Raw genomic sequence first — 16,233 nt, 5'->3', positions numbered from 1 at the left:
TTTCGCGCGTCTGTACATAATATAATGTGCACATATACACATATACACGATTCAACGATATGTGTTTGCCATATATGGCGAATTAGTTCGACAAGCCGTATATAAAAGGATACCTAGGACACTTTGTATATACGTATGTAATCGTGTATCGAAGCTCGATATAGCCGTATAATCACCTCCTTTGGGCCCGATTCGCCCTTTCGCACGCGCGACCCCCGTCTGCCTCCACTCGATATCGTTTGGAAATTATCCTCAATGTCGGATTATTCGAAAAAAGTAGCTCCACTATTATCTCGATTATATTGCGATATTATCGCGAAGAATATTCTTCGTTTTTCATCGACGCGGCTCTACCTGCCGTAAAACGAAACGTCCGAATTTTTCTGATTGAATTTATTCGGAAACATTTGTATTTCTTTTTCTCCCCTTTTTTTTATACGAACCATATAATGAATGTAGTTTGGCAAAAACAATGTTAAATAAATATCTTTTGTTAGCTACGAATCAAACGTATCGAATACATAATGCGACAATTTTTTTCGTGCAATACATAATATATATTTTTACCCATTGTGCGTACGTTTGCCCGCGTATTACGCATTCGTTTTCGACCATCGCCGTAGGAGAATAACGCACGTTTTACATTTCCGCGCGCGGAAAGTAACAACACACGCGCTTTCGCACGTCGGGCCCACGGCGCGCCGGCTGTTCGACGATTTAAACGAAATTGCACTTAATAATTTACATTAATCGATGCTCAATAGCCTATAGGAAATGCTAATTGCGGGCGGGATAATCGCTAACAATTAACGTTCACGCGATTACACAGCCGACGTCATTGTGTTGCTCCGAGTGCGTACACTCGGCGGCGGCGGCGGCGCGGCAGCCAGGAGGAAAACTGCGACGTAAATGGGAATTAGTAACATATTCGCGCGCGAACAAACAGAAACACACATCGTAATGCGCGCCGCTTTCGCGGCATACGCACAAAACGGCCGTATCGGCACGTCGCGCTGCATCTGCTGGAAAATCCGCGAATTGCGCGCACTTAAATGGGAAATGGGTACGTCGATTTTTGGTTGTTCGTCTACCCCAAGCCGTCTCTTAATTTTAACGAGAAATTTCATTAACGAATCTAGGCATTAGCTTTTTAGAAGAATTTCTGCTTTTAGAAGAAAGATGATTTTTACTCAACCTTCAATTAGATGTCTTAAAATTAACATCCTGAGAAACTAAAGTTACGCGCAAATGAAAACAAGTTTATTCTTTGGCTAGTAACCTAGATAATTTTATCATCGAAAGAAGAATCGTTGCGATAAGCTATTTATCGTTCGATCGGTGATCTTATCGGTACTATACTTTTCACGATAAAATATAGATCGAAAACGATATAACGCCGCAATGCCAATTGCCGTCGTAATTAACGTTATTACCGCGCATAGAGATATTAAAATTTTCTGAAATAGAGCTGTCACTGGATATAGTTATCTCAACACCGTCGTCGCTAACGTTACTAAAGTATAACGATCATATATCATTCTGCTCTCCATGAACCTAATTTCCGCTCGTGTCACGCGTAATTTCGTCTACTTTTTCAAGAGCTCCCCGATCTCTAATTAGGGGTAAACGATCAATCATTCGGTCGCGAAGTAAATTAGAGGAGGAGTTTCTTAATGAGACGTGTATCATGGACGCGAAACTTATTTCTCTGCGCTTAAACGTCCATTAAATTAACTTTCGTGATAATTGTTACATATTTTGGATTACGCTTTTTAATTAACTTTGTTTCAATAATAATAAACAAGATAAATAAGAACTCTTATTCTAATTTCATTATTAATTTCAATATTATCAGAAAGGATGTAATATCAATGGCAATAATTAAAGTTCTTTAATGAGTATTTGAGATACTATCAATTTTACAATTGAAATACATTGTGTTTGATAAATACAAATGAATTGATTTACATTTTATTAGACAAACTATCTAACGACTAATGAGACACACGAGCTAATGACTTGCGTGCCGCTTATTCTTTATTCGTAATTATTTTCAGTTGAGTATGGAGAATTAAATGTCCAACGTGAAACGAAATCTGTTGCTAATGTCAGCCATTGTGATACTGCAGTTAATCAGAGTATCTCGGTAAACGTCGCCCATCGCGACTAAACGCAGCACCAAGGAGTACTCCAGTCATGCGTCGCGGGGTTAAGGAAAGGGCGTGCTGTCCGCATTGATTTACGCGGAGGAGGATGGTAAGCGAGAGAACGAGAGGAGAGCCGCGGAGGTCGTGGCGCGGGGTTACGAAACGAAAGTGGAGACGAGAGGAAACGAGAGAGAGAGAGAGAGAGAGAGAGAGAGAGAGAGAGAGAGAGAGAGAGAGACGAGAGACGAGAGAGAGAAAGAGGTAAAAAGGGAGAGGCGCAAGAGAGGACCTGGGAGGACCACACCGTAGTTGTAGAATACGCCACGTGATCGGAATAGTCGATTTCGTCCTCCGCCTTTCGGCCCTCTGGAGAAACCTTTCCTCCCGCATCCGTCCTGCGATCCGAGTCCCACCCCTGTCCTCGAATTCCTATCCTCCTTCTACTCCCAACTGCTCTCTCTCTCTTTCTCTCTCTCTCTCTCTCTCTCTCTCTCTCTCTCTCTCTCTCTTTACTGCTATTCGTCTCCACCACCCACGCCCGGTCGCGTAGATACGTGGTCGAACCGCCGCGAGGACACCGTATAATTATCGGATGGCAGGTAACTCGAACGCTCTCGCCCGGTTTTAATTGGCCAATTATCGTGGCGCGAATAGATGGTGCCGCCGGTCCAGATAGGCGTGAAACTTTTGGGGTGGCCTGCTCACCGAGCGACACAACGCGACTTTCTGTGACGAATATCTCTTGGCAGGAGGGTGCCGACGCGCGCGCGGGTCGGGGGGGGGAGCCCGGGAGAATGAAAGGTGAGGGTGGGAAAGAGTGGGTGAAAGAGAAGGGGCAAGGGGTGCATGGGCATCGAGAAGAGAAGATCGAGGGGGTCGCGCGTGTCGATGTATGTGCGAACAGCGCGCGCATAGTACGTGTGTATTTGTGTGTGCGGTGGACGGGTAGAATCGGGATCAGAATCGGGAGCACGAACGGGCGCAAATTGGTCACGGCTGGTCTGTCCGATCTCCGTGCCGAGCATCCCCCCGCCACCCTTCGTCCCTCACCCCGTTCAGCCGCTCGATCGCTCTATCAACCCCACTCGCCGTTGCACCCGTTGCCTCCCCCGCGGGCTGTCGTGCTCCACGTCTATCTCACCAGCTAGCTAACCTCCCGACTCGCGTACCCCGTTTTCGGAACTATTAGGGACCCTTGCCTAAACCCACATCACTTTGGCAGGTGGAGTAATCCACCGGCTCCGGGGTTCACCTGCGCCGTAATGACACGAGGGATGTTCCCCGGTGCTCGATGATGAACAATAGGATCTTCATCGAGGAACGCGTAATCAATGCGCGAGATCACTCGTGAAGGTTTTGTACGTTACGTTTAACCGTTTAACTCAGAGACGAGCAACGCGCTTAGAGCACCAGGTTGATGTATGTTGGTGTGCGTTACATTAGCATCCTGAATTATTAATTATGTTTTGGCGTACTACAAATCGAGTAGCAAACAGTGCATGCATACGGAATGCACAGCAAATGACCTCGATCCATCGTACGTGACGCTTACTAAGTATATTAATTTTTTATCTCTTGTGGCAATTAAAATATTGATTTGGAAAATGTCCATGAAACATAGAAGACCATCCAGATTAAAAATTATAACGCCATATTTTTATCGAAAAAAAAAAAAAAATAAAAAAAAAATTAAAAGTTCATTTCTCTAATATCGCTAATTATAATTTGTTCGCTATCTTTTCATAATTACGCGATCGTGATTAATATTTGCACAAATTATAGTTTGCTGTAACTCGAAGAAAAAAAAGAGAACACGTAACGAACAAAGATTAGTGTCGACCGACGTCAGCTAAATCGGCCCTAAGTGACGCGAGTAAAATCGCGCTCATTTGTTCGCGGGTAATTGACATTAAGTTTAGAATGACGTTTTCCAGAACGGACGTCGTGAAAGCGATATTTTTGTAGACGGGGACGGTGAATTATTACGTTCGTCCGTTTACGTGACAAGATGGAATGTAGTAGAACGTACTTTTACTTTTTCCCGAAGCCGAGAACGCGCAAAGGGAGTTCCAAAATTGTCTCCGGTTTTTTCAGCTGCGGATTTTTCCATTAATTTAAAGCCACCGGTACGTTTGACGATTTAACACGCTCGGATGAATAATGCTCCAATGCGTGCAAATGAGAACAGCGACTCTTTGAATTTTACCCCTTAATGAAATCTTCATTTGAGAATAATCTATCAAAATATTTAATATTAAAGCACTGAGAAAGAGATGATCCCGATCGAAATTTCCTTAAAAAGAAAATTACTTCGTACCTACTCGGAGAATATATAAAAGTGAAAAGAGTAGAGGCACTTTTTCCGGAAATGCCCGTATGTGCGGAACAAGCTGCGGTACGTATATAATGTAGACGGCTAACAAAACGGTCGGACTTGATGAATAAAAGGTCTATTATCGCATTAACTACGGCACCCGCGATAATTAGTTTTCGCGGAACATGATAACACCGCGATACCTTCTTGCGCGCCGTCACTTTACACTCGAGCGCTAATCAAATAATGAGACGGTACAATTGAGAATTAGTTGAGGCACGCTTAATTCCAATTTGTCGTCCAATGTAATCATTGTCGTCATCGTAATTTCGCCGGGTTAAATCGGTATTTCGCAAACATGTATCTGTACGCGACGTATAGATCGTCGTATAAAACTATTCCAAGCAGCTCAATCGCATTTTCAATGTCGCGCCAACAATCCGATCGCGCACGAAACGCTTAGAGCCCGCTACATCATATATCGACATCGTTTATCATCGCATCGAATGCAGCATCGAATACAATACACAACGGCAATCATTAAAACTGTCAAAACGCTCTACCGCCACAATCTTCCGGCAAACTGTATGTATCTTTCCAATCTCGCCAATTTCCTGGAAAGAATCGATCACCATGACAATAACGTCTTAGTCTCGCCGAGCAATTGGTCCCGAGCTAATTCGATGATAATCGAGGGGTAGGGGTGGGATGGTGTCAAAGAGAGCGAACGAGAGGGATAGAGAAGAAGAAGGAGACAGAGAGAGAGAGAGAGAGAGGGAGGGGGGAGAAAGCTAGAGGGAGAGAAGAGATCGGAGCGAAACGGGAGGAAAGCCAAAGATTACGAGAGCGACAAAGAGACACGCGCTGGTGACGGGGCGAGGAGAAAGAGATCGGTATTGCAGCAGACACATCCGCCGGTTACGTTCGATTGGTTGGCAGGGCGGTAGGCCAACAATTACCTAAATGGTCGGGTAAACAATATCCGTGCGTCGAGTTAAGAGCGAAGCGGTAGCTGCCACCGGCACCAAGCTCTCACATCACTCCGTCCATCGGTCGGCCGGTCGGCCGGTCGGTCGGTCGGTCGGTCGGTCGGTCGGTCGGTCGATCGGTCGTTCGGCTGTTATATGTTGGTCCTGATTTGATCGCTAGTAGTATCTACAACTTGCTCCCCACATTCGCGGGAGAGAGAAGGAGAATAAGAGAAAGAGAGAGAGAGAGAGGAAGATACCTGCGCTCCGTGTACCTACCACAATTATACTCCCCATGCTGTACACAGAGAGATCGCTATACACAACCGTTGAAGAGGCCGCGATGCGCCGCCCCCACCGCTGACAACACACCGACGATCATCGCCAAACCCACCGAGCGTTTCGCGAACGCGTATACACGCGGCGCGAGCACGCAATTCCTCCACACGTCCTGCCTTCCTTCCCGAGCGCAACGAATGATGCCCCGACGCCGTTCGCGTGGGCACGGAGGGAAAAGGTTCCTTCATCGGCGCCGCTCGACGGAGTCGCTCTGTGGTGGTTAAATCAAAGACAAACCACTTTAGAGAGAGAGCCGGTCCGATCGCGGAAAGGGGCGGAGAGACGCGCAAACGAGAAGGGGGGGGGGGCGAGGGGGTGGTGGAAGTGGTACCTGTGTGTACACAACCGAATATCTGGCGAAAGCTCACCGCGAGAGACGCTGCACGCGACACTCGTCTCTACGTGTGTTCGTCGTTGCCTCGTCCCCATTCAGACCGTACGCGCTCGTGTACGCGTAACCACCTCGTGTACGCGCGTATGTGTGCGACGTGGTGAGTATGCGTGCGCGTATGTGTGCAGCGATCGCACGCGACCAACACAGAGGCAGGCCGGCCCTCGCAGTGCGGTTCTCGGTTACGAGCGTGTTAAAGCACGTGTGTGCGCGCAACCCCTAGCGGAAAACGGTCCGGCACGCCCATTGGCAGCTGACGGTAGCTTTTCGGGCAGCACGAGCGGGGTTAACCACGCCCTATCGAGGCGGAACAAACCCCCCGCTTTTGCCGTTCCACTCGTCGAATCCGCGGCACCACCGCTCTCTTCGCGCGGCGGCTCCTCTTCGGCGCTAATAATACGCCGATATACCACCGATTCTGCCTGCCACCATGGCTCTACGCGGGGCTTCCGAGAGTGGCTGCCACGGTACGCGCGCCGCGTCGAGCCACTACCAAAGACATTGCTAATCGTGCGCCCATGCCGCGTGGGATATATTCCAAATCCACACGAACCTGTCCAACGTCGCGACGCATCCTTCGGCAACGCTTGACCATCTGACTGTCTCGGTGCAAGTGCAATTTTATTGGATCGAGTCGAGCCGATCGTCGGTTTCATCATTATGACGGATCTAACGAACTAGTGCCGAGATTGTCCGTGTCGGAATCAGTGACGTTCAAGGGGGAAAAAAAAAAAAGTGTAATCACGTACGATGGATTTGCGTTGATGTGGCGTTGATCGGAGGCGGATCGATATAAAGAGTGAAATCGTTCGTCGCTCGTCGATGAAAATGTACAAACGGTTTCGCGTGCGACCGTCATAATTTTCGAGAAAACGAGAATGAGAAGTCGCGAGATCAGATAAGAGAAGATCGTCTTCCTACTAGCGGGTAATGTGGAGGATGCAGGAAGGCAGGACCGTGTCGCCCTTAGGACCGGTCGTCCTACCGCGAGAGGAAGCCGATATGCGTGCCGGTTTATCGTTGCCGCCGCAGGAAAGGAGGCCTGTGTTACTCGTACGCACTGGCGAGTCTTTCCCGAGGTATGACAGCGTGCGACAGCAGCAGTCACCGACGTCGAGCTCGCCAATCCTGCGATCCGTCACTGTCGAGAAGGATCCGCAGGGCAGGGAGAAACGGTCGAATGATGAGGAGGAGGAAGAGGAAGAGCAAGACGAGGAGGAAGAGGATGAGGCCGAGGATGAGCGGGACGCGACGGCCAGGCGAAACGTCGTCGTCGATGAGGAGGACGATGAGGAGCAGGAGGAAGAGGAGGAGGACGAAGGACGGTCCGAGAGACATCGGAACGGCAGCTACCACGAAGACGGGGACGTCGAGGTCGACGTGTGCCGCGAGGACGTCGACGAGAGTAATCCCAGCAGCCCGGTGGATCTCACGGCGCCCTCGTCGAGGGGCGTCGCGTCCGAACAATTCGTTCATCCGTTCGCCAACCGCGTGCATTCGTTCACCTGTGTGCAAAGTGCCACTGGCCACGGGCCCGCCGGCCACGGGACACCAGTGTATATATCCGGGCACGGCGCTACCGGCTCGGCCGTCATGACGGTGTGTACTTCCGGTGGTGTGGCGCGCACCACCACCGGCACGTCGACAGGTAGCATTACCACGACCGCCACCAGCACGGTGCAGACGAACAACAAGCGGTGCCTCGCCTTCTCCGTCGAGAATATCCTCGACCCGAACAAATTTACCGGTGGCCGCGTCGTCCACAATCGTGTGCAGCATCGTCGACATCGGCGCGCCGGCAGCGTACACGAAGGTGACTAACGAGCTTTCCGCTTTTTGTTATCTCGGCGCGGCTTCCCGGAGTGCCCGATTGGCGCTCTCGATTGGGAAGATCCGACGTATATCTGTCACACTGCCGAAACACACCGCGACCATCTCGGCAAATGAACTAAGAATAACCGCGAATGCGTGATGTCTTAAGCGGCGCGTTTCAGTCAGGATTTAATTGGTTGAAACGGAAAGATAGAGGGAGAGAGTTGGCCGAGTCATCCTTTCGGACTAAACTTAATCTCTTTGACTGGAAAGTCTACCGTCTACATGCATATTACATACGCAAGGTTTTTACATATTGCAAAACAATAAATAAATATAATTTTTATAATCTTTATGATCAGAATTCTAACGAATGATTTGCTTACGAAAAATAATTTCTTACACAAAACGATATAATCATTCGTCTTTCTTTCGTATAATTATTAATAAATATAAAAATATAGACTATTCACAAGTCATCATTGCATTACAGAAAAATGTTACGAGCATTGCTTTTATAATATAAACGGAATAATTGTGAATTAATTTATTACCTTGATAAACTTTCATAAAAATTCACGTTGCGTGGTATTATCCGTGGTATTATCCGTGGTATTCAGTTGTTTTTAGCCCAAGAAAAATTAGTGCTCTTTTCGCACCGCCGTCTTTAAAGCTTCCCGCGATCTCTCGAACAATATTTTTTCGCGTCCGGCGACTGCGTCTTAGCCCCCTTGATGCTTCGCTGGTCCTCTTTCACTTCTTCCTCGTTCTAACTTTAGACGCTAGAAGGAGGACTTCTTCTCCGACGATCGTGCAATTTTGGGAGCTGTCGGGCTATTTGTGTACGACGATACACGAGGATTCCGGCAAAAGTGACGATGTGTAGGGATATCTCACTCGAGACGCGCGCGTGAGAATGAAACTCTTCAGCATCCCATTAATGTCATTCTCGATAACGTTAATACAGCCATGAAATGATATGCATGAGTAACATAGTTTCGTAGTGTGATGGGTGCTACGAGAAATTTACGTATAAGAAAATATAATGCTAAAGTAATAGGCAGAGACAGCTCTATGCGAGTAGATGCTATATATTACGAGATATTATCCAAAGGTTACTGAAAAACTTTATCAAATTATGACTGTGACTGATACAATTAGATAACATAATATTTTTATGGCAAATTAATATTTGTCAAAAAAAATACTTGTTATCGCTTTATTTTAGGATAGATTGTAGGATAGAAAAATCGCAATGTTGCGACTGATGGAAAATTTTACATTTTGATTTATTTTATTCTTGTTCTTATTTACATTAAGAATATTATCAACCACTCGCGTTAGCCACAGACAAAACAATCTATCATAGGAATTTGCAAGATATTCATGTTGATATATATATATAACAATTAAGTCGCGATTCCAATTTCGTTGACGTTACATATCAGTTTTTTTGTTCCTCCTTCGTGTACCCCAACTTTGTAACAACGAGGGAAATTTATCGATGGTGGATTGCACAAGTTCGGTGACCGTTCGTCGCGGAGGATCCCAATTTCACAGTTGACTTTCGAATTTAATGGAGTCTGGCGGGCAGACGAGAGAAGTGGTCCTGCAGGCCGATAAGGGACGGAAGAAGCGATCCGAAGAAGGGGTGAAGCGAGGCAGAAGCAGCGGCAGCGGAGTCGGGTAGGGAAAGCGACCGGCGACGGCGGCGGCGGCGGCGGCGGCGGCGGCGGCGGCGGCGGCCTGTCGGAGCGTGACAAATTGCTCCGCTAATCTGCGTTAACCAGTCCTTGAATCCCGTCATCGTCGTTCCTTTATCCCGGTACGGGACGCCGGGTGTTTGCGAAATCAGCATCTCGACGGACAGTCCAGCCTGCCGTGGTGTTTCCCGTCGGCGCGGCCTAAGGGCATTTTTACCGTCGATCGAAGAAGGAACGAAGGGGAAAAAAAAAAAGAAAAAAAAAGAGCGAGGAGGGTGAGAAAAGGACGCGTAGGAAACCGCGCGCGATGGATCGATTGCAGCCGTCGAAATTGAGATTACACGATTGTCGGCTCATCCATCTTACCGGGATGGTCGTCGCTTCCCATTAAAAGTGCATCAGACCCGAGCCAATCCGTTTCAACCCGCCGCAACCGGGATCTCCGGTTTCCACCCCCGCCACACGGATCCGCCGCATGGAATAATATCGCCGGTTGTTATGATAATCGCGCAGCATCGCGCCGTATCGCACCGCATCGCGCCAAGCCGCCCAGAAAATTGGCTCTTCTGCATTACAATGACTTCTCTCTCTCTCTCTCTCTCTCTCTCTCTCTTTCTCTTTCTCTTGCTCTCACCCTCTCTTTTTCCCGCTTGTATTCTCCCTCTTTCTTGCCCTTTCTATTTGTCGCAGAATCCACGAAAGTCACCCCTCCGAGTATCGCGTTCATGATTCGAGATCCGGAATCTTCCGCTAGATTTCGACGAAATTTATAATTATCTTACGTACGCTTCGGAAAATCCCGAAAGATTATATCAATCCGCATATCGCATCTCGCAGCTGCTACGTTATCGCGAATGAAAGAATCTTTCCGTAATAGATTATATACGACTGAGATTAATTCTTCTCTCAATATAATTTCGATTTTTGTTTCCTATTTCATGGATCTTGCAAAAATTATATTTCACATATTATACTTCACAGATTGTCTTATTTGTATTTTTAATATCGCAGTGCATTTGCGTATTAAAGTAAGTTGAAGTATCAACCAGATATACATTATCAAGAATCTCTGCTGAGATATATCGCAATTTCATTGTTGCAAGCAGCGCAGGAACTGTTAGAGATCTTGTTTATTGCGTATTTCCCGATCGTGCCACTTGTCGTTAAACACTGTCATTGTGTTTAATGAGGAAAACCGAAATGAGATAAGTATTCCCGTGTCTGCTGCTTTGTGTCGCAGGAAGCTACGATCGACTCCCCCTTGTGTACCCTTAACGTATCCCTTAGGGACCCGGCATACATCCCCGATCGCTTCGCTCGCACATAACCCGCCGTGATCGTGGTTAATGAAGAAGATCTAAACGATATGAATGGTCCTCCAGTCGGTGATTCTACCGCCATAAAAACGCAATGACAGAAACGCGATCTACAGTCGTTAATTCCCTGATGAACTCAATTAATTTCACGTCGTCGCAGCTGTCATACTAGGCGACGAAACGATATTGATAACGCTTCTGTTGAAAAAAGCAATTTCATTATATATTTCCAGATCTGTACTGACAAGTTTACTATTGTATCTTTTAAGATAAAGTTTAATTCAAGACATTTTAAATTATGTTACGTTCAAGACGTTATGGACTTGGAAAAAAAATGCGATAATTAAAAATTATCGCATTGATAAGAAACAAAAAAATATATATAAGAAAGAGAAAACACTTTGAAAAAGAGACACTGTTCAACATATCTGATTTTGTCAAAAAACCGCCAAGTACCTCGATTAACGAAACAAACGCAATCTTCGATAAAGCGGACGGACGAGCGACGAAGTGAAAAGAAGAAGAAACAATATAAATTACGCAATTCAATTAGACGCAATCAATCGGCGCCGACCAGGTATATCTCGATGTGGGGACCGCTAGGTTATACGAGAGTGGTATAATCGGCGGAAGAAGGCCAAAGAGAATCGAAGGGTGAGACGGGGAGATGGGAAAGGTAGCCGTTTGGCGGCCTGTACGACGGGGCAAGAACGATCGCGCGTTAACGAGATACAAATCCCATTACGGCGTAAACCTTCTCGATCCGTCGCCCCCTACGGACTTCCAACCCCCAAGCACTGTGCTAGGCTGCAGGCTATGGGCCACGAGCCACGCCAATTCGGATAAAGTCCCACTGTTTCCCTCTCACTTTCTCTCTCTCTCTCTTAGTTGCTCCATCTTTCTCTCTTTCTCTCTTACCACCTTTAACGTACCGCCGACGTATCGTCCTCGTCGCTTTTCGCCTATCTCCTCTCTATGTCACTCACACACACTCTCTCTCTCTCTCTCTCTCTCTCTCTCTCTATCACTTCCTCTCTGTCTCTCTGGTTTTGTTCGGCAGACTATCCCCACTCACGGCATCCCAGGGGCACCCCAACCCCCACGGACCAGAGCCAGGGAATATCTGTCCCCGGGACATCTGCGTGCTGATTGAATCTCCAATCTCCTCTCTCATTGAGCGAACGATTGGCCGTTTCTCTCTTTCTCCATCCCTGCTTTTCTCTGTTCTTCTCTGATTCGCGTCCGAATCGTTCTGTTCTCGCGGGCTCGATTGGCGACTCGATTCGGACTAAACAGCTCGGTCCTTTCGCGAGATGTGAGAAGCAATACTTCCTCGTGACAAGTCTTCTCAGTTACAAATAAGATTCGGATTAAACATAACTCGGTAAGCGATATAATCGCATACTCATATTGGATCCCTAACATTTGCACTATCGTTAAAAAAACAATAATATCAATTTGCTATATTTTATGTAGCGGAATGTATACAAATATCATTCATCTACTAATATACAAGTCTGATTTGAAAATATGCATTTTGTTAGCATATTTCTTTAAATCTTATCCTTTAAGAGTTCGAAGTCTATTTTTTTAAATAGCGAATAAAATAAATTTCTATTAAATTTAAGAACATCAGTTCGCATGATGGAAAATGCATTGTCCACATCGCAATTTTATCCCTCGTATAATCAATCCTCGTCACCCGATATCTTGTATCATCGCCATCTCCCTTCGTGGTTACTCCTCATCTACGTGACACAAAAGTAATCTCGCGGTTATTATTTTCAGACGGTGACTCGCGGGGCGAGTTCGCCTGCGGCAGTGGTCAGGAAGATGAGGAAGGTACACCGGATACCGTCATGGAGGAAATGGAGGAAGATGGCGAGGAGGAGGAAGAAGACGAGGAGATTGAAATGCGGATCATCGATCAGGATTCCAGCAGCGTTGGACGGGAAAATACAACTAGCAGCGGCACCAATACTACCACGACGAACTGCAAGAAACGACAATCCTCGTCGTCATCGACATCCTCGAGTGGCGTTCAAGTACAAAACTGTCAGGGTCAAACTCAAAACGGACAGAATGGTACCGGTGGTGGAGGTGGTGGTGGTGGTGGTGGTGGTAGTGGTGGTGGTAGTGGTAGTGGCGGTGGCGGTAATGGTGGCGGAAGTGGCGGGAGTAACAGTAATACCAGTGGCAAACCTAGAAGAGCGCGAACGGCCTTTACATACGAACAGCTAGTTAGGCTAGAGAACAAGTTTAAGACAACCAGATACCTGTCCGTGTGCGAGCGTTTGAATCTAGCGCTCGAGCTGCAGCTGACCGAGACCCAGGTGAAGATTTGGTTCCAGAACCGGCGGACCAAGTGGAAAAAGCAGAACCCGGGTCTGGACGTAAACAGTCCCACAGTGCCAACGACACCGTCGCATCCGTCGCCATACGCGCCCGCCTTCCTCTTCGCCGCGCATCCTCACCAGCACCCATTGCCACATTCGCACACGCACCCGCATCCGCATGCCCACGTACACCACCCGCCACCGCCGGTACCGCCGCCGCCACCCGGGTACTACCACCCGGCGGCCCCACCTTACCCGCCGACCGGACCGACCTTCTTCGGCCATCATCTGTCGGCGACTCCTGCTGCGACTGCGTCGGGACCGCCGCCGACCTCTACGCCTTCCTCCACCGGCTTGGCTCTCTCGTCTCATCCGCATCCGCATACGCACCCGCACGCGTAGCGAAATCGGCGATGATACCCGGCATCAGCGTCCTCGCCTTCGTAGTCCTCGGCAAGGAAACGGTGGGCTCGTGTGAGTACCTTCGGCCGTGGCAAGAAAAGTACCAGGATAAAAGCGCAAATTACGCACGTTCGTATATTTAGAAAAAAAAAAAAAGATTTGTAGTCTCTTATTGATATCGTTTGAGGACGTTCGCCAATAGTTCGTCGTTTTTCCTGGTGAAAACGTTTTTCTTGGCCATCGCGATTATTTTCTATCAAATCGGTAGAACATCGTGATTCGCTATTCGTAACGTGAAAAAGAAACAAATTGGCCATTTTTGAAAACAGCACAGGTCAGCACAATTTTTATGGAAAGTATTGTATGAAATTTTTAAGAATATTTTCAATTCAGAGACGACATTTAAATGTTTTCTTATTGATTTTAGTTTCTGGACTTGTACGTTTTCGAAATATAGATAAAATACGGAACAATGTCTTAGCATCGGCAAGTAGTAAAATTTTTGTTCGAAATATATATATATATATGTTTAAAGAAAAAAATTGTTGGAACCTAATTAAATATTGAATCGGGCGATCGGTATAATGTTTTCGTTTGTTCGGATCGGAGCGCGTAAGCGGCCCCGATGTTATATTTTGCCTTCCCGTTGCGCACGTGGAACGACTCGATAGCATAATCGGTTTATGTGGGGTGACGTTCGAAAAACGAGCGTATCATTCCAGCGCGACACCAACCGGCCGAACGAAATTTAAATTCCGTGCGTGTTTTCCTCGAAATGTCGAGCTTTGGACTAATGGTGAAGAGAACGATGTCTTTTTAAAATATACGCACACGTCTCCCGACGGGTAACAACCAGATATTTGGCAGAAGGTAAAACGGTAGAAGGCAGAACTTCATTAAAAAGTTTTGATTGCCTTGGCTTCTCCAGTTTGCACTCATCGCTTCTAACTTGCGAGCTTTGTGTCGTAAAAATTAAACAGAGTTTTTTTGAGTTATTGTCCGGAGTTAGTCCTTCATCCAATAAAAAAAAAAAGACCTCGGTACTTTTCTCCAAATAAGATAGAGTAACACGAACACAGCCGAGTCCTTGTCGTTTTCTCACCTTTGTAATATACTCCATACGTCGCCGCGATTAAGCGACGGAAGAAACTCTTAAAGGGAAGTAGATTTTATCAAAAACGCTCTTATATATATAAATATAAATATATATATATATAGTAGTAAGGTGCATGCGTGAAGATGAATGTGCGCAAGAATGCGTGCGAGAATGCTGCGATTGCGATTGTCACGTCGCAAAAATTAGTGAGCAATGTTTCGTGCTAATCGCAAAAACGAGGCACGTCCGGAACGTAGCGATCGTTCCTGTGTAAAATAAAAATCATACGTTACACTCGTAAAAACCTCCATCCAGTATATATATATATATATATATATATATAGATACAAATAATCCCTGATGCACACGCACATGCAACAAGGATAAAGATCGATCTTGCTTATCACACTCGAACCTTCGTGTTGTAACAATATCTCGTATTGTTCCGCGTTCCGCGTTTGTCATGGGATAATTCCGCTGCCGGGTGAAGTTACAAATTTCATCTCATCTGCCGTCTAATGCCGTAATACCGCGCTACATCGAGCATCATTCGAGTATCAACACGCGATATCTACGCGAGTTTTTAAATACATATTTTAAATACAAATACTTTATTCAGTTCTCATTAATTTTCCGTTGCTACAAAGAAACAAGTATTAAAGTATTATTTATATAAAATCAAGAATTAACGTCAAATTGCGTGTGTGTGTGTGTGTGTGTGTGTGTGTGCGTGTGTGGTGTGTGTGTGTGTGTGTGTGTGTGTGTGTGTGTGTGTGTGTGTGTGTGTGTGTGTGTGTGTGTGTGTGTGATAATGATAATGATTTTGATATCCCAATGTATACAAATTGGTACGTCGAAATTGAAATCAATCTAAGCCACCTAACAATTTTTAACTCCACGACACTTTGGTTTTTACAGCTTCTTAGCACAACGATCCAACGAAAAAAGAGCTATAAGTTCAATTAAGACGGCGCTGAAAACCGATTGTTCCGTATCTCTCCGAATCTTGGAGTCGTAACGTAATTGCTTTTTTACCTTCTTTGTAGCTCGCCGAGTTATGTTTTTTTTTTTTTTTTTTTTTTTAATTTCCCTTTATCAACTCTTAACGAGCGGCGATCGCTCGTCTGTCGTTCTCTCGATAGCCCGTCTGATTTTGAACACGAGAAAAAAAGTGATTCTCGTTTTTTCGCGAAAGATAAAGAGAAAACGCTGGGGAAAGAACGAGAGCGAGAAGACGCGCTAAGTGAACTGAGCCATTAGATGGCCGGATGCTAGTCTCTACGTTACCCGGTCTTTGAGAGACGCAGATCTTCGCGAAATCCGCACCGCGGTCCTCCACGCGTAATTCCGGCCGTATAATGCCGCCTTGTTCGCGGCTTCCAGAAGCAGCCACGTTCAATTGACGGAAA

General features: G+C 46.4%; 1 protein-coding gene across 1 annotated transcript; it reads left to right on the top strand.

The window, feature by feature from the left end:
* The first annotated feature begins 6,093 nt into the window (after positions 1-6,093).
* Positions 6,094-15,154, top strand: LOC105432952 (uncharacterized). Its single transcript, XM_011647980.3, has 2 exons — positions 6,094-7,972; positions 12,779-15,154. The coding sequence occupies exons 1-2, from the start codon at positions 7,090-7,092 to the stop codon at positions 13,726-13,728; spliced, it is 1,833 nt and encodes a 610-aa protein (XP_011646282.2). The 5' UTR covers positions 6,094-7,089; the 3' UTR covers positions 13,729-15,154.
* The last annotated feature ends 1,079 nt before the right edge of the window (positions 15,155-16,233 follow it).

The sequence above is a fragment of the Pogonomyrmex barbatus genome, unplaced genomic scaffold (assembly GCF_055798465.1).
Source record: "Pogonomyrmex barbatus isolate J1 unplaced genomic scaffold, ASM5579846v1 scaffold6, whole genome shotgun sequence".
Classification (NCBI taxonomy): domain Eukaryota; kingdom Metazoa; phylum Arthropoda; class Insecta; order Hymenoptera; family Formicidae; genus Pogonomyrmex; species Pogonomyrmex barbatus.
This window is presented reverse-complemented; position numbering and strand designations above follow the sequence as displayed.